The sequence below is a fragment of the Ruditapes philippinarum genome, unplaced genomic scaffold (genome assembly GCF_026571515.1).
Source record: "Ruditapes philippinarum isolate M1 unplaced genomic scaffold, ASM2657151v2 ctg4835_1_1_1_1, whole genome shotgun sequence".
Classification (NCBI taxonomy): Eukaryota; Metazoa; Mollusca; class Bivalvia; order Venerida; family Veneridae; genus Ruditapes; species Ruditapes philippinarum.
In genome coordinates this window covers 36,283-53,355 of record NW_026851945.1, presented here as the reverse complement: position 1 = coordinate 53,355, position 17,073 = coordinate 36,283, and the positions used below count along the sequence as shown (strand labels likewise).

Here is a 17,073-nt window from a genome sequence, read left to right as displayed (position 1 = left end):
AAAAATGAATAGAGGTTATTATTTTCTTTGAAGAAGACGGGTTGATCCAAAATGCCAAAACAGTTTAACACTTCTTTTTTATAAGAATATCGAATAAGTATCGCTGAACAATAAAAGTATGGAAAGAGTTGAAAGTGGCCAAAGCACATTAACACATACATAAAAAAGAGCAAGCAGTTTTTACAACATGTAAACTGCAATGTACACTGCAAAGAAGTATGTTGATCGTATCAATTGACATTACTGCAGCGAGAATTTAGTTTTATATTTTTCCTGTGTTTTTTTATGCTTATGAAAAGGAGAAGTTTGAATAGTAATACCTGCTGTTTGTCCATTGAGTCTGAAGTCAAACCCTTGTTTACAGATATCATCTATATTGTTATTCATTGTACCATGGAACACTCTTGTTTCTCCGAGTTGTCTTTCTGTTTTCTTTTTCAACATCTTCGATTTCTTCCTTTATGTAAGTGAATGAAGAAACATGTCGAAGAATATCAATTTCGTATTCTTTTATATAATTACATACACAATGAAACATATATTGGAATTTTATAAACTTTAAACTAGTAAAGTGTTTAAACATGTTTAATTCATCGTGAAGTTTGAAACTTTACACTCATAACGGAGTTCATTGATTGAAGCAACGATTTGGCTAAACAAATGTATTACATTGATTCACGAGAATGATTGCTTGCATATCGCTTTTAATGATCCCCAATATATCCGAAAATGTTTAAGTATAAGGTTTGCATTTAAAATGAATTTTTAAATTCTGCAAGGTCTTCTAAGTTAAAAATCACTCCATGAGTAGAACATCTGAAACAATATACATACACACAAGCTTACAATACACACGTGTTGCTCAACGGAACGTAATATGAAATGCAAGCAAGGGCTGCTTTCAATAAACATTACCTCAACACACCAATCTACAAAGGACCACCGGCAAGGACCATTGCATGACACCACACAAAAAGGACAGGACAGAAGGCAAAGCACGAAGTGGGTGATTACTTTAATTATACATGTTATTAAGAAATATTAGAAACCGACAAGGATATTAATAAATAAAAATAAAAAAACTAGTGGCAAATGGACGATACATACCGTAGACAAGAAAACAACAGGAAGGGACACAACAGTATCACAATAATAGTATGAAACAACAAACAAGACATACAATGTATATCTGAGGAACACAGAGGGGCGCCGCCTGGAAACAGTCAGCGGTATAAGTACTGCTGGTATGTTTAAACCGGTGAATAGGGCACCAAATCTCTTAGCCCCACGTGTATTTTTTAAAGGAGACAGTGTATATTAAATGATTTACTGCCAAGTGAAATTCTAACAGTTGTTTGGATTACAAAATGTAAAATAAGTAAAACATAGAAATGATCTTGTTGATACATATGAAAGTAAACCCAATGACCATATCAAAAGCACTCAATGTATTAAATGAAAAAAAGGCAGAAAATCGCCAAAGCACCCGAAGAAGCAATGCAGAAGACCGAATGAAGACAATTCAGTCCCAAAGGGCTTAAAGAAATTTTCATCATAGAATCTCTTACTTGGTCCGTAAAGTTTGCCATTTTAATATTTATAGGTAGAAATGACAATGGTTACATTTTAAATTAACTTACATCATATAGTTCTCCCACAAATCACCATGTTCAATCCGTTCTATTGATTTGATATGAACGTCATGCAGACTTTGAAGGAACAATGATTTTATTTCTGTGTACTCTGAGTCTGATTCATTCAGCTGTAATGAGAAAATGTATTTAATTAATAAATGCTTGTATGATTTTGATATAGCATGTGTAAGATGATGTTAGAAAAAAGAACTTGCCTTGTATGCTTTTACTTGGCTGCTAATACATGTCATTAACGGACAATTGTGCATCATCTTTACCAGATTGATTTCAATAGAAAAACAACGATGTTTCTGAATGGCATACAGAATGTCAAAATATGCATGAAGGCTTTTAGTACACGTTTTTACTAGCAACTGAAATACTGTAGGTAGGGCAATCAATCAGCCTCTATAATCAAAGGAAACAGTGGCATATGTCAGGTGTATATGCACGTCGACGTTTATGAAATATACTCTTACACCACTGACTGTTATCGCTTAATAACTTGTAACCAGCACTATTAAATGTAGAAAACCCAGTAAAAAATACTTCCCTGTACATTCACAATATGTTCCGAAAGATCTTTCCACTTTGGTATGCTCCAATTTACCGGTGCCTTTATTCCTTTACTCAGAACAGAAAAAGTATAATTCTAAAAATGCTATCATACATTAAAGTTATTATTACAGTAAAGTTATTTAAAATTACAGCTGTAGTTTTTACAGCTAATGATTCATATCAAAGAGAATAATACAGTTATGAAACTATGCCAAAAATGCTCCTTACTAGATTACCAATACGTAGCTAAACTAAATAAAAAACCGTATTATTTGATAGTTTTCTCTAAAAGAAAAAGTTACATAATGCGCTATTGGAACATACTGGTTCAATTCAAAATTAAGCTTGTTGATGAATTCAGGCTGTCTGCACAATGCCCTTGTGGTGCCAAATGTAGTATTGCGCTGTATCATATTACAAAAATTGACGATGTAGTCAAATGATAGAGTTCCTGCTGTCTTAAAGTTTGCTTCACCAGTTGGGTCGGCAACAAAAGCTTCTTCTAATTCTGCGCTTTTTATTTCAGCTTTACATCCTTCATAGTTGTCCTATTATACATAAAACTGATTAAAACGCCAATCAGCCGTGAGCGTTATGAGCAATGTCAACTTTGAAATCAATCTGAATAAGAGTTTAATATGTAAACTATAAGTGAAGACTTGGAAAATAAACCCACAGTTTCTAAATTACTACGCCTCTCAGTATTCTTCTAACGTCAAAACATTTAGTACACATTCCTTATCACATTACTGTTATCAGTAATGAACACGTTTAAAAATCTTTTTTAAATGTGTATTCCGGACAGTCATATATATCATATTAATTTATATATAATATTTATAAAAAGTTATTATATCCGATACATAATAATTAACAGCATAATGCTAAATATGTATTACCAATTCTCCAAACTTTATCCACTTGTCTTTGGGATTTTTCCAATACCACAACCATTTTGTTCTCCATGTTTCGTTGCCGTGATTAATTGATGACGGGGTTGATAGTCTTTCTATTTCAAAGCGGGAGCCTCCATAGTCGTTGCCACTCATGCTTTTAAAATCTATGGTCATTCTACAAATTAAAAAGTCCCTCTTGATCAACACGGCATGCTTCCTTATCTAAGTGTGCAAGTAAATAATTAATGATTTGAAAAACAAATTTCTATGAAACGTCGGTATGTAAAATCATACCTATGGTTAAAAACGATGTGACTTTCATTGGTTGGATCACAAAACGACCGTTCTATCTCGTCATTTTCATCCTCACTAAACACTGTCCATCCCCGCGACCATCTTCTTCTCCATCTCCACTGATACGGCAAATCACAATGTACATTTTGACAGTTGGAGCCCCAACTACATTGTCCACGCAAATGATAATGGCATATCTCATCTGAAGAAAATCAAATTTCGTTTAAGATATAATTTTATGCTAGGTTCAATTTTATTTGTGGTGGATGAAATAGAGGATATTTGTTTGTTTGTGTGTAAGATGAAATTTTATTTCATCGAATGGGCTTTAAAAACAGTATTCTCACGAGTGGCGTAGCCACGAGTGAGAATACTGTTTTTAAAGTTCACGAGATGAAATAAAATTACATCTAACACAACAAACAAACAAATTTTCTTTTTATTTTATGCTTAAAAACAAGTTAAAACGAAATTTCCATACTTTTAAAGTTAATAATAAAATCTGTTTCCCCCATCGAGAGCCCCATTTAGTCGGAATTTCACATTAAAAACAAGAAGTCTTGAGCTGGAAAATAAGTCCGCTAATCAACGTTAAATGACGGTGATATTTATTCATTTTATTCATATCATTTTAAAAAATATGAATGATCGCCTGTTTTAATAATAAAAACAAACAATTCATGTAGGAGAAAAAGTATAACCATCCATCCATATTTCTGTTAATTACTGCGAATTTATATTAGACCTTGCTTTGTAAAATGTAAACGGCAGCCATTTTTCAAAGTTGTCTATTTCATGGGAGGAAAATAATTGTGTAAGATTCAGAGGGATATAATTTAGATTTGTTAGTCATAGAAATCTTATTTGAGGATTGTAACAGACAAAAAATTAGTGTTGACAGATGTGAAAACATTCAGAAAAGGAGCTAGGAAAATGGAAAACTTGGAAGCTTGCTAAGGAACGCTGGGTTGTTTTACTTATTCTTCGAGTGATGGCTGTCATTGCTTTTCAATTTTTCATAAAGCATACGGCAGTTATTGCTCGTAGGATACTTTAATATGCCCAAATCTCATCAAGAGCAGTTTTGCATGTGGAAGGAATGTATTTTTCAGACTGTAAAAATGAAACAAAAAAATTAGAGACGAAATTTGGTGATTGTAATTTGAATGAATAGAATTAAGTTTTCTTCTTTTAGTACTTTTGACATTTAAGTTATTTATCAATTTCAGCTTTGCTTTTTCTTTAAACAGCCTGACATTGTCAGAATTGTCAGCAAAAATAAAATTGAGGTACCACATGGGGAAAATCTTTAAAAAGTTGTTTCGTCATTGAAAAGTGTGAAATTATATTTTGATAATTTTCACTGTGAAATTATCAAATATAATTTTCACGGATAAATCAGTAAACCACTGAAAAGCATAAAATAATGGTTACTAATTTTGTAGCAACGTGGCATGAAATAAAGATAAACAAGCATGTCTCAAATAATATCAAGTGTGTGTAATTGGATTAGTTTCTCTAATATCATCTAAATATACGACACATTTTAAGTTTATTGTAGAAAATGTTAACCAAAGAAATTTTATGATAATCGATGCCTGAGCTAAGGTACACTTTTAAAACGTCCGGGCCGAAGCGCGACGCCCTTTATGAAATGAATTTATATTTTGTGGAAGAGCAATCGAAATTGTCTGGCCCTAACCGTCATTCTTAGCCGAAGACGTTCCGATTGGTGGACGGGTAGTGTTTGTTTATTGATCTTTTTAAAAACGAAACGGTCATTCGTGTTGCGCTATTGTAATAAATAACGAACTGGAGAACTTTGCAGGAATTGAAATGCAAACATATTTACGAATTGTTATATTATTATAAGAATAATAATTACAGTGTATTATCGTTATGAAATTGTCTTTTCCGTAGGTTCTTTCCGGTAAATTAATAGCTCCTTTCTTTTTAAGGCCCTGAATGCACTTCTGATATTTTTACCGTGAACAAATCGACCTTTAAAAGTGATTTCTATTTTGTTTTGAGGCAATCGATTTTCTGGTGGTTAGAATAGAATGTTGATTTGTCGAATACTGTGGCATTTCAACAACCGAGACTTTCGTCTATAATTTTAACTTGAAGTGTTATAGGGTTATTGATAGGAATGTAAACATACTAGTGGGTCAGACAAGGATTTTTAAGCAATTCAACAAAATAGTAGATTGATCTCCTGATAAATCAATTAACAATAACTCCTCATTTATTAACAATGTCAAATAGCTTTTATATCTTCGACTCGCATGAACATGAATCTGAATTTGGTCTTTTTAAAATTCATTCCAAATAAAATCCAATTAATCATTGTAAAATTTATAAGATTAAGATATCTGAAGATATCTGATCATCAGTTGTCTACTAGTTGTCTACTAGTTCATCTTCACTTGCTACATTTCTTGCTTGGACGCCGCTTGATGCTTTGCATCAATGCTTTTCATGTTAATTTTGCTCTAGAAACTTAATTAATGAGGGTGATCAGAAAAAACATATACTTTTTCTTTTACTCCTACATTTTGACGTTGGAAGACTTTTAAACTGAAGGATTATCTTCGCCCCCACACACCCACGCCCAGCCCCCAACGGACACTGTAAAACTCGCAACATATGTCAGCTGCATGTTTTAAAAGACACCTGTTTGCAAAATGTAAACAAACTTAACAGCCTTATGAAAACATTCCTGAACCATAACTTGGACAATAGGAGAGCTGTTTTCCAGAAATGAGAAACCTCTTATACAATATGTTATCACCCTGATTATTGTTAAGCCACAAAAAACATTCAGCTAACAAATCACACAAGCAAAATAATTGCTTCTAGTCTAAATGTTTGAATTATATATATAAACGTAACCTAACATACCAAATTTAAACACTTGTTAGACCATTTTCGTCCTAAGATACCCTTATTCATTATATCCCTAATATTCAACAAAATGAAGGACTGTTTTGAAAGTTTGCCTACTTTTTTGTCAAAAAGTATGATGGTTAGTCTTTACCATAACAAATATTAGATACGTTTACCGTTTACTTTTGTTATTTATTAGACTTTCAAAACATCGGATATCATACTTGTTATTGAATTCAGCATTGTTTAACTAATAAATTACTATAAAAATTATGCAATATACATATTAAACTCTTTTAACTTTCCAAAAGGGATCTGAGAACAACATAAATATTGTTATTTTATAAAAGGAAAATAAAAGTTGTCCGTTTTGAGGTTTTAACGAAGACCTTTAATTGCAATGCATTTTAATTACATTTGCAATTGAAGGAATTCGAGTCTGTTTAAATACCCTTCAAAGCAGATGTAATTCATTATTATATGAGGGGACCTAAGGCAGATTATATTCATGGTTTTATCAAGTAATAACCCGTTTTATGTATTATTGCCTTTCCACGTTGCAAAACATGCATACACCTCGGGCACCTCGGAACAACAATAACGTTTTTACATATTCTGGTACACTCAATTGTTAGTATACTTTTTATAGTCTGAGATATTAAAACAACATTCCGAGAAATTGTGTTTGCTTATGGCAAAATGTAATCTACATGAAGACGAGTCAATGCAGTGTAAGCCTTCGTGACAACACACTTTTCAGAGTGAAATACGTTATTTATCTACATGTTCTAACTCTGTCAAAGATACTTGACATGCGAAAAATACACTCAAAGGAGGGAATATACGGTCCCGTATTTTCAACATATACAGGAGTGTACGGGACGTATTTGTCTAATATACGTACCAAGTATACGAGTCCGTATAGGGAACACCGGGTATACGGAAAGTCCGTATATGGACCAGGCATGTACGGGATTCCGTTTTTGTTCCATATACATGTACGTAAATTTGTTCCTATTTTTGTAGTATACGAAGATAAATACGGGCTTTATCAAGACCATTTTCTCTACTATACTATATATATACAGTGGATATACAGATCCGTATTTTTTTAGATAAACAGGTTTGTAATTTCTACATATACCTTGGATATACGGAACCGTATTTTCTACATATACAGAGGATATACGGAATCGTATTTTTTACATATACATAGGATATACGGAATCGTATTTTTGATATATGCAGGGGATAACTGGAAGTGTATTTAGAGCAATGAAAATGTAATTCTGAGCTGATATTTTTGATATAAGAGAGCACGGACCATATCATTATCAAATATATGTATGAACATATGACACGCACACATGACTGAAATACAGGCTTGTATATGTTTGATAATACATTGTGACTGATAACTATATATTCATATGCATAAAGACTTAATCATTATTGGGAGTATATGAGGTAATAAGGCTAAAACCAATTCAACGCACTTTAAAGTTTTAAAGTTTAACAGTATTTTATTCATTCAGAAACATATAAATAATAGGTATGCATATTATACAAAATAAAAATGTCTACACTACAACTGTCACATACTAAGTGTAAACCTGACACTTGTGGGACAAATTAGAGGTGCAACGATATGGTGATATACCGGTATGTTACGATGCACACCATGCAGACATACCGCGAAATTTCCGTCAATTGTCAAAATATACATTTCAAAGTCTTGACGCCGTATGCCGTTTAAGCCATGAAATCTTGAAGGTCATTTTGACTAAGTATTACCGACTACAAGTCCAATTCCCCATGATGTTAACAAAATTTGACCCTCCAGTTACAATCCTGAGGGTCAAATCAGGACTTTTGGAAATTTGAAGAGTCAAATAGTCATTTCAAGGGTCAAACAGACACCGTGAACTATAACGACTCCGAGTTATATTTTTATCATAACAACGATTTTTATAAGCCATTTATGTTACACCTTTTATTTATTTGTACAGATTATAAGTATGAATTGTTCGTGTTTACAATCTAATTGAAGGAGTCATTAGCAAAAAACCGTATGCACAAGAATTCGTCATTCAAACACTGTACTTAAAAATACTAAACGTTTTAAAATGAATCATATAATACTAGAGCATTGGGTTTATCCAAATGTTACGTGACGTAGGAAACGTTTTCATAAGATATCATCCCCTGTTGGATGTGTGAAAAAAATATTAAATTCCTGTTAAAATAGTTTCATAAAATGATTATCACTACTTTCTAAAAAAAAACATACAAAATCTAAATTGATTTTCATACTCAAAAGTATAAAATCTTTTTTTTTTTTTTTTTTTTTTTTGGGGGGGGGGGGGGGTTATTAGGATTAATGGGTTATTTACAAGCAACCTTTATGCACACGATTTTTAAAATGTTAGGAATGATCAGTAATTTAATGTACATGGGATTTCAGTATGTATCACATGATTTCTCTTTTTCTTTTTAATGAAACCATTTAAAGCGTCTTTATCTCATACGAGTACATACGGTCCGTTAGGGTCAGTGCGAAGCTTGACAGTAAGATGGTGACAATTCATCGTACTAACGTATTGTCACCATCGCACTGTCGTACTTTCATCATCGTTCTGTCTTACTAGCGTATTCTCACCATCGTACTGTCGTACTGTCACCATCGCATCGAAACATAGTATTGCCGTCTAGGTTTTAGAAATGTAGTAATATTTTAAATTGAATACAGTTACTATGCATAAAATTCGAAACTAAGAATATATTACCACGCTTTATGAAAACAATATTTACTCTATCACAGATCAACACTCAAGGAAACCGAAAATAAACAGAATCAAAATCGATTTACATAAATAAAGAGCTCTGTGATAAACATTTACACCTGTGTCTGCATAATTTGCATTTCAACAGATAGGACTAATTTAGAAGTTTTTGTATTTGACTTTTTGTAAAAGATAGTATTTTCTTAAAAGACCTGGAATATTTTTTATCGGTTACAATTTCAAACTGCTCTCATCAATACAAAAATTTACGTGTATGTTTTGTCATTTTTATTATGACACTTTATGACACTGTTAAAGTTTTCCTTCATGTTTACATTTATTAATGTAACGATGATGTCAGTTCGACAGTACGATGGTGAAAATACGAAAGTACGATGGTGACAATAAGACAGTACAATGGTGACAGTACGACATTACGATGGTGACAATATGACAGTTCGATGGACTGTCAACATCGTGATGTCGTGCTTTGCCATCGTACTGTCAAAATTTCCGATTGCATAAAGGGACAAAGGAAATATTTTATCTATCACGTGCGAGTGTGATAGTATTACATGCGCACATGAAACCATTACCTGGCCACGCAATATGTTTTGCATATGTGCAGGTACGTAATTCGTTTTGGTGAAGTACCTTTTCCCCTTTATGCCACCGTAGAATTTAGCATAAAAAACAGCAACAACAACAAACAACATAGTATGTAGGTACTCACTCTCGGTCGATTGATCTTGGTCCTCTTTGTTTGTCGGTTTCTTAAATAGCTCGTCATAATACTGGCACTGGCAACCTCCGTCTAATTAAAATAAAGAAAAAAGCGTAAATTATAAGGCTAAAATACTATCTTCTCAAAATATCACAAAGTGATTGAACTGTATAAAATTTACATATCAGTTTAATATAATTATATGTTTAGGAAGGGAACGTAATTTAATAGAATAAGGGCACACACATTGTATATCTGATAAAAAGTGATCCATCGAAAGCATTTAAACACCAAAATACGTGCAATCGAGTTGTTTATAATATTTTCTATTTGATTCTTGCATATTATATAGGATGTTCTAGCATTTTCAAATGCGCTGGGGAATGCTTGTGTCTCATTTGACGTCATTCCGTGAAGTATGACACCATTAAGTCTAGTAATAATTAATACTAATAATATATACAAGAGAAAGAATCAAACACTGTTTGTAAGAATGGAAATTTCTGACTCTGTGTAACTCCTTAGCTGTTACTCGACTTCAAATATCTATCATGGTAGATTTAAATATTTGAGAATATATATTGTCACAAACATTTTTCTCACTGTAAACTATCATATTTAAAAAGGTCAAATAGTTTTAAACAATTTTAGGTAAAATATATAGAAACACAAAACCATTTTCTGAAACATCTGTCCTTTGAATTTCTAAAATTATATATCAATACTTATAAAAATGAATCATCTCAGCTATCAATTTAATACGGAAGGGCATTATGGCCAGGTGTTTGTTTTTTATTAACTCGAAATTTCGAGTTACTAACTCGAAATTTCGAGTAACTAACTCGATATTTCGACTTACTTATCTAGAAATTTGTAGTTACTCAAAATTTCGAGTTAGAAAGTCGAAATTTCGAGTTTCTTATCTCGAAATTTCGACTTATTAACTCGAAATTTCGACTTACTTTTCTCGAAATTTCGACTTATTAACTCCAAATTTCGACTTCATAACTCGAAATTTCGACTTACTTACTCGAAATTTCGACTTATTAACTCGAAATTTCGACTTACTTTTCTCGAAATTTCGACTTATTAACTCCAAATTTCGACTTCATAACTCGAAATTTCGACTTACTTACCCGAAATTTCGACTTATTAAATCGAAATTTCGACTTATATTGCACGAGTTTCATTGGTTACGGCTGAAAGCAAGGATTGAATTCAAGATACTTTCTTTCGTGTGTAGCTGCTGCACATTGACATAGCACCTATGTATTTAAAAGAACAATTTAATAAGGTCAATTTGTCCACACATACTGAACATATCCTTCGCTTTTTTGTGGAGGGTGTGGGTGTAAAATCACACTTTCCACATTTTCTTGTTAACCGGATGATTCTTTTTCTAAAGCACACATACAATCACCATGTGAAGATACAACAAATCCAAAACCCACCCTAAGAAAAACGTGCAACATTTATGTGTTAAATAAGTTTTAAATGGCGTGTTTACGCCAGTTAGTCTGTCACGTTTCTTTTCACTATTAATGTTTTTGTAACATTATTTACTAAGACTTTGATTCATATTTTGTTGATAAAAGTTGATAAAAGATGAACTTGTTGTTATATACATGTTGGGAATAATATAAAAGCATCCGATTTTACAAGAAATATAGTCAGTCCTACAAATTTGACAAAGGCCCCAGCACCCCTATTTTGGCCACACCGCGATACTTTCCTCAGATGTCCCACACGTGAAGTATAGGATCGTTTTATTCACATGGATGAGAAGAATATGATTAGTAAAAAGATATGGTCGAAGAGGTCGGATACAATACAACGTCTGAAGAACGCCTGAACGTACAAATTAAAGGAAGCCTTGTGTTTTTAGGTCGGGCGTGTACATGCCATTACTAAGTTTAAGTTTAACTTTAATAGTTTGTCCAGGCACCCGTTTCTCCATCTCCATCGTTCAACCACACTCCCTACTATATCTTATATTATCTAAACATATAATTTAACATACATGTTATTTTGACTAGTAATTTTCTAACTATGTACGTGTAATTAAGGCATGAAACATGCTGGTAGTGTTAATATACATGCCTGCGGGAGTTAAACATACATAATATAGCAAATCAAGCGGCTTTGAGCTAGAATACCGTCTTGCACTGTATATTTTAATACAAATAAAGAGTAATTTTAACATGTTAATAAATCCAGCAACAATACATTGAGTTAAAGCTTTAATTTATTATTTGATGTTATCCTGACAAATGTTTGATTTCCTCTTTTAGGAAATGGGCAATTTAGAAGTAAATCTTAACTATCTCTCAATTCTCTATTTCTATATACAGAATCCGTGCTTGTAAGAATATCGATTTTCGTATTTAAGCAATATACGACTTGTAAATAAAGTATGTATTTTAGTAAAATACGGACGTTGTACAACAATTCACGTATATTGTGAGTGTACGGATCACCGTATATTAGTCATATGCGGACTTGCAGACTTATAAACGGTCCCGTACATCTTCGTATTTCAAAGTTCCCGTATTTCTATCTGTATATTAATGATATCTATTCACCAATACACTTTTCGCAGTGATTCGGTTTCGGGTTTCGACCCTTTTTACTTATCAGTAGGCATCAAACTAATCCCTATGTAACAATTTTTTTAACGTGAAGTTTTTTAATACAATGTACTTACTTTTTTCTTTACTTAACAAAACTGTGTTTGTACAAATAAAGCTTAATTTTTTATCATAAAAGCAGAAGATCCTGCTTAAAACTAACTTGTTACTTTACAATTACAGAAAATGTGACATCATTGTTTCAATTATTTTATGTGCTGTGTTCAGCAGGCCGATTATGACTAGCATGTACATTTTCGGCTCACATATTTCAACAACAGTTGAAATCATAGGCAATTGTGTGACTATATTTAGTAACAAGTGTATTATATATGTATATTTTGTACATTACATGACATTGTGTAATTAAAATAAGATGTTTTATGTTCAAAATCAAAAGATCGTTCTACATAAAGTGATCAGAATTTATTATTATTATTAAAATTTGGTTTGTTACATCTGGATAGATTTACTTGTTTCTCTTGCTAATACTTTAAATATATTTAAAACAAAGGACAATAATAGTTAAACTTATATAATATTTCACGTATGATGTTTTTAATAACATTACTCATGAACGATTAGCCCTTTCAAAAAGTGTGTGTTGGAGTAATAACTTCAATATAGAAAAGAAAGAAAAGCAAATTATTTCAATAAGTATATCCAACATTATATTAATCATTAATATCGCGGATGTGCAAAATGGAATGAATGCAGATTAATGAAGAAATAAGTAAAATAATAAAACGAAGGCAGTATGACAAAACCAAACATGTGCATTTTAATGTGGTTTTTCTTATGAGAAGAACAACGTCTATTTAATAGTTTTATGTTTGTGAATGACAATTATTACACACTTCTTTGAGCATCTATTCATGTACACAAGACAACATCAACAATACTTATAATAAATGGAACTGTTTAAATGTATAAATAAATATTGTAATAGTGTATATACTTACCTCTTTTTTCACCTGCTGGAACGTTTTCTTCAGAATTTACAATCCCATCAAAATCTTTACTTACAAGTAAATTGTTTTATTGAATAAAGTTTGAAAGCGGTCTTCAGCTGATCTAAGTGCTAAGTATGTTATTTTAGATAAATCGTTTGATTCATATAATTGTCAAATTAAAAGAGTTAAGGTGGAACGATTAAATCCATAAACAATAAGAAAACCGCTCGATACCTCTTGTCTACCGGTTCGCTCTCTATATGTGAATCAGTAAATCGAATTCGTTTCCCGATCTTCTATTCTAGATCTTTTATGTGATATAAATAGCTCTCGGGACGATGTTTTGGAACGTTTAACATAGATCAAATGCACTTTCTAAGAAAGAATTATTTTAATCCTTAGTTTAAAACAAAACAGAATTCTACGGAAGCGTCCTGGTGCCAATTTAACATGCTCTATAAGAAAAGATAACTCCTACGTAGGAGATAAAAAAAAGCCTAATTAGGAGTTAATAACTCCTACGTAGGACTTTATAACTCCTACATAGAGGAACACTTATAAAGTTCTACGTAGGAGTTATATACTCCTACGTAGGACTTTTGAACTTTTGAACTTTTTGAACACCTAATTATGTTCTTTTATCTCCTACGTAGGAGTTATAAAGTCCTATGTAGGAGTTATAAGGTCCTACTTAGGAGTTATGTTTTTTATAGAACATGTTAAATTGGCACCAGGACGCTTCTGTAGAATTCTTTGCCAACAACAAATTAAAGCTGAAGGCTGCTTTAAATTGAATGCAATAACTGAATTAGAACTTTTCATAAGATAAATGATTTTTTCGTTAAAGCATGCAGGTAAATAAATTGTTTTAATAGGATTTCTACATGTACGAGTAACTTAAAAATTCTAATCGTTGCACGAGTGGATTTCCGCAAATTACACAATGAATAGACACTAATAAATGCATTTAAGGTTTCCTTTATAAGAAGAAAGATACAGGATTTCATAACTGTAAATTTTGACTCAAGTTATATATTAAGTAGTTTATTTAAACTAGTGATTTCTAACTGGGCAAGAGATAAAAAGGGAAATTATTTGAAAAAGTCGTGTCGCGCATTATATCAATTGTGCTTATTTGTGCCAATAACTACAATTTTGTTTGCCAACTAAAAGTTTATTGTCAGGATAGAAAATAAATAACCCCTTAGTTCTGCTCATATTCAAACTGTGAACCATGTTTTAAAAAAGTGTTGTAAATGTTTACCATGCCATCTTACAATGAAATATCTGAATAATATGTTTTTTTTTCTTATATCAAACAAAGGGTTATATTAAAGTAAGGGTGATTTAAAAAATGACCTTTAAGTGCCTCTTGACTGTTATTTTACTCCAGGTTTATTTCAGGATAATTGATTCTAGTGCAATTTTATAGTGTTGCATAATTCTAAAGCCGGTGCTAGGGGAGCATGGGATATCTCATACCTTTCGTGATCTCTTATGAACAAATTAAATAAAACTTTGACTAATATTTCTTCTTTTTTTTTACTTTTTTTTTCTTTTTGTTTTTATTTCATTGCTAACAACAACTGATCCTTGTTAACGAACTACATAATTGATAAATGATAAAGCAGTCGAACTTTTATCCTAGTGAGAGAATATATTTTACGTTTGCTATACGGAAAAATAATAATAATAAATCTGATCCTTACAAAACGCTAAGTTTTAGGCTACATGTTATCATAAAAAATCTGAACTTTCACCAAAATAATAAAAAGTAACACTTTTTTATTTAAGTATTTTAATAAAATTATTTCATAATTAATAGGGAAATTGCTATGTATGACTACAACTAGTTTAGGTTAATTGATTGATAGATTGATTGATTGATTGCAAAATTGACAAGACATAGAAATAAATTGTGACAATAATAATTCGAAATGTTTTGATCACGGATGTCATATATCTAACAATTGGATCAAAAATTTAAAATAAATGTATATTAGAAAAATGAAACCAGTATGTTAAAATCAAAATGTATATTTCAATTTTGTATTAATTATAAATAGAAGATGCTGATGTTTGTGCATGCCACTTTTATTTAGTATTGATTTAAGTACACAACAAATAATATAAATTTAACTTAAATGTTTAAACATGATCAGTCCATATTTGTTTCGACTTCTCTTATTATTAGCTATGTAACTCTGACTTGACAAGAGACAAAACGACAAAATTCTTTAAAAGGATATCAAGTAAATTGATAATAATATATAACTTTAGTTGCTTGTAACAAAACACAGTTAATGTATTATGTTTGTGTCTCATAGCATTAAGAGAAATGGTTTGGTTAGTTTTAATTATTTTTGTTATAGACAAAACCCCTCTCAGTCTGATATTACATCATATCAACTATAGAAAGGTGATGTTTGCAAAGGTGAAGATATACCTTTCAAGATATACCATTACTTTGGACAATCCTTCAATGTTCTTAAATTGACATCCGTGACACTTTATTTCCGTTAAAAACGTAATTGATTCTGTAAAAGCGTTATAAAATTTCGTTTCTAATTTACGAAATTGATTTCGTTCAATCGCAATATCATGTCGTCCGTGGACATCACCTTCCACTTCTCTCAGTTTTGGATGGTTAAATAAAAGCAACGTAGAAAAAGGGGAATAATTCTACAAATGTGTTTGGCAGACTAACATGCTATCGATACTCAATAAATGTTTAAAGTGAAAACGGTTTTTGAAAAAGCATTTATTGTAAATAACAAAAATGAATATTTCATGCACCTTTCAAGATTTTTTCCCTTCAGAAAGCATTTCAAATTCCATTTGACCTAAGCCAAAAGATTTACCAACCCTGAGAATCTATGTGGAAGCCATTAAGAAGTAAAACCCGAAAAGGAACAAAACCATGATAAAGTAAAATGCATTGTGTGTAATATTTCATTTTGAATTTCTGCAATTAAAAAGTACAAATGTATAAACAAAATGATTATTACCTGAGTTGCTGAGTAGAAATATGGGACTGATTTCGTTCCCCATACGAAAGACACTTTTGCTGATCTAACAAAATCAAACCATGTACCATGTCAAACCAAATGTCACATTTATGTAAGAGGTCAAAACAACAACACCTGTCAAAAAGATATTTTTTTAGAAACAATTATCCTTATAAGCCATTAAGTCATAGAAGAAAGACTTTAACTAGTTTTTTTACGGTCGAATGCGCCTGTCTAAAACCAGTTTGACTTCCTGTAAAATTTATAGGGAAGAACTGATAAGAAGATTTTTCATTGGTCATTTAAAAATTATTAACTGAAATATGAGAATCTCCATGGTCATTTTAAAATAAAATGTAAAGGAAGATTCGTGTCATTCTAAGATATTTCATGAACTAAAGAATAAAGGATAGTTCTTGCCATTATAAAAACGTAAAGAATATTTCTAAAATTTTACAGGATATTTCTTTCTAATTAGTTAAAAAATGATATTTTAGTTCTGTTTAAAATTACTTCTTGCATTCACGTCGCATTACACTTTCTAGTGAACAGTTTATTTTTCGTAAGAATTAACTGAGTTCATTTTACACAAAATTTTTCCAAAATAACCGGAATGATATCAGGACTTATCAGGTATCTTCACTTGGTTTTTATACGTGTCTGACATGCTTATTGATGTGTGCATAATGTTTATATTTTATATAATTTTG

At 31.4% G+C, this 17,073-nt stretch overlaps 1 protein-coding gene across 1 annotated transcript; it reads right to left on the bottom strand.

Annotated features, from left to right (window-relative positions):
• Positions 1-320: 320 nt before the first annotated feature.
• Positions 321-16,498, bottom strand: LOC132743731 (protein mono-ADP-ribosyltransferase PARP12-like; the record flags this gene model as incomplete). The annotated part of the gene is made up of 7 exons (XM_060732286.1): positions 16,364-16,498; positions 9,785-9,865; positions 3,383-3,584; positions 3,092-3,263; positions 2,495-2,740; positions 1,641-1,762; positions 321-457 (listed from the first exon to the last, which is right to left on the bottom strand). Coding segments are annotated over exons 1-7 (1,003 nt in total), but the record flags the coding sequence as incomplete, so codon positions are not given.
• Between the last annotated feature and the right edge of the window lie 575 nt (positions 16,499-17,073).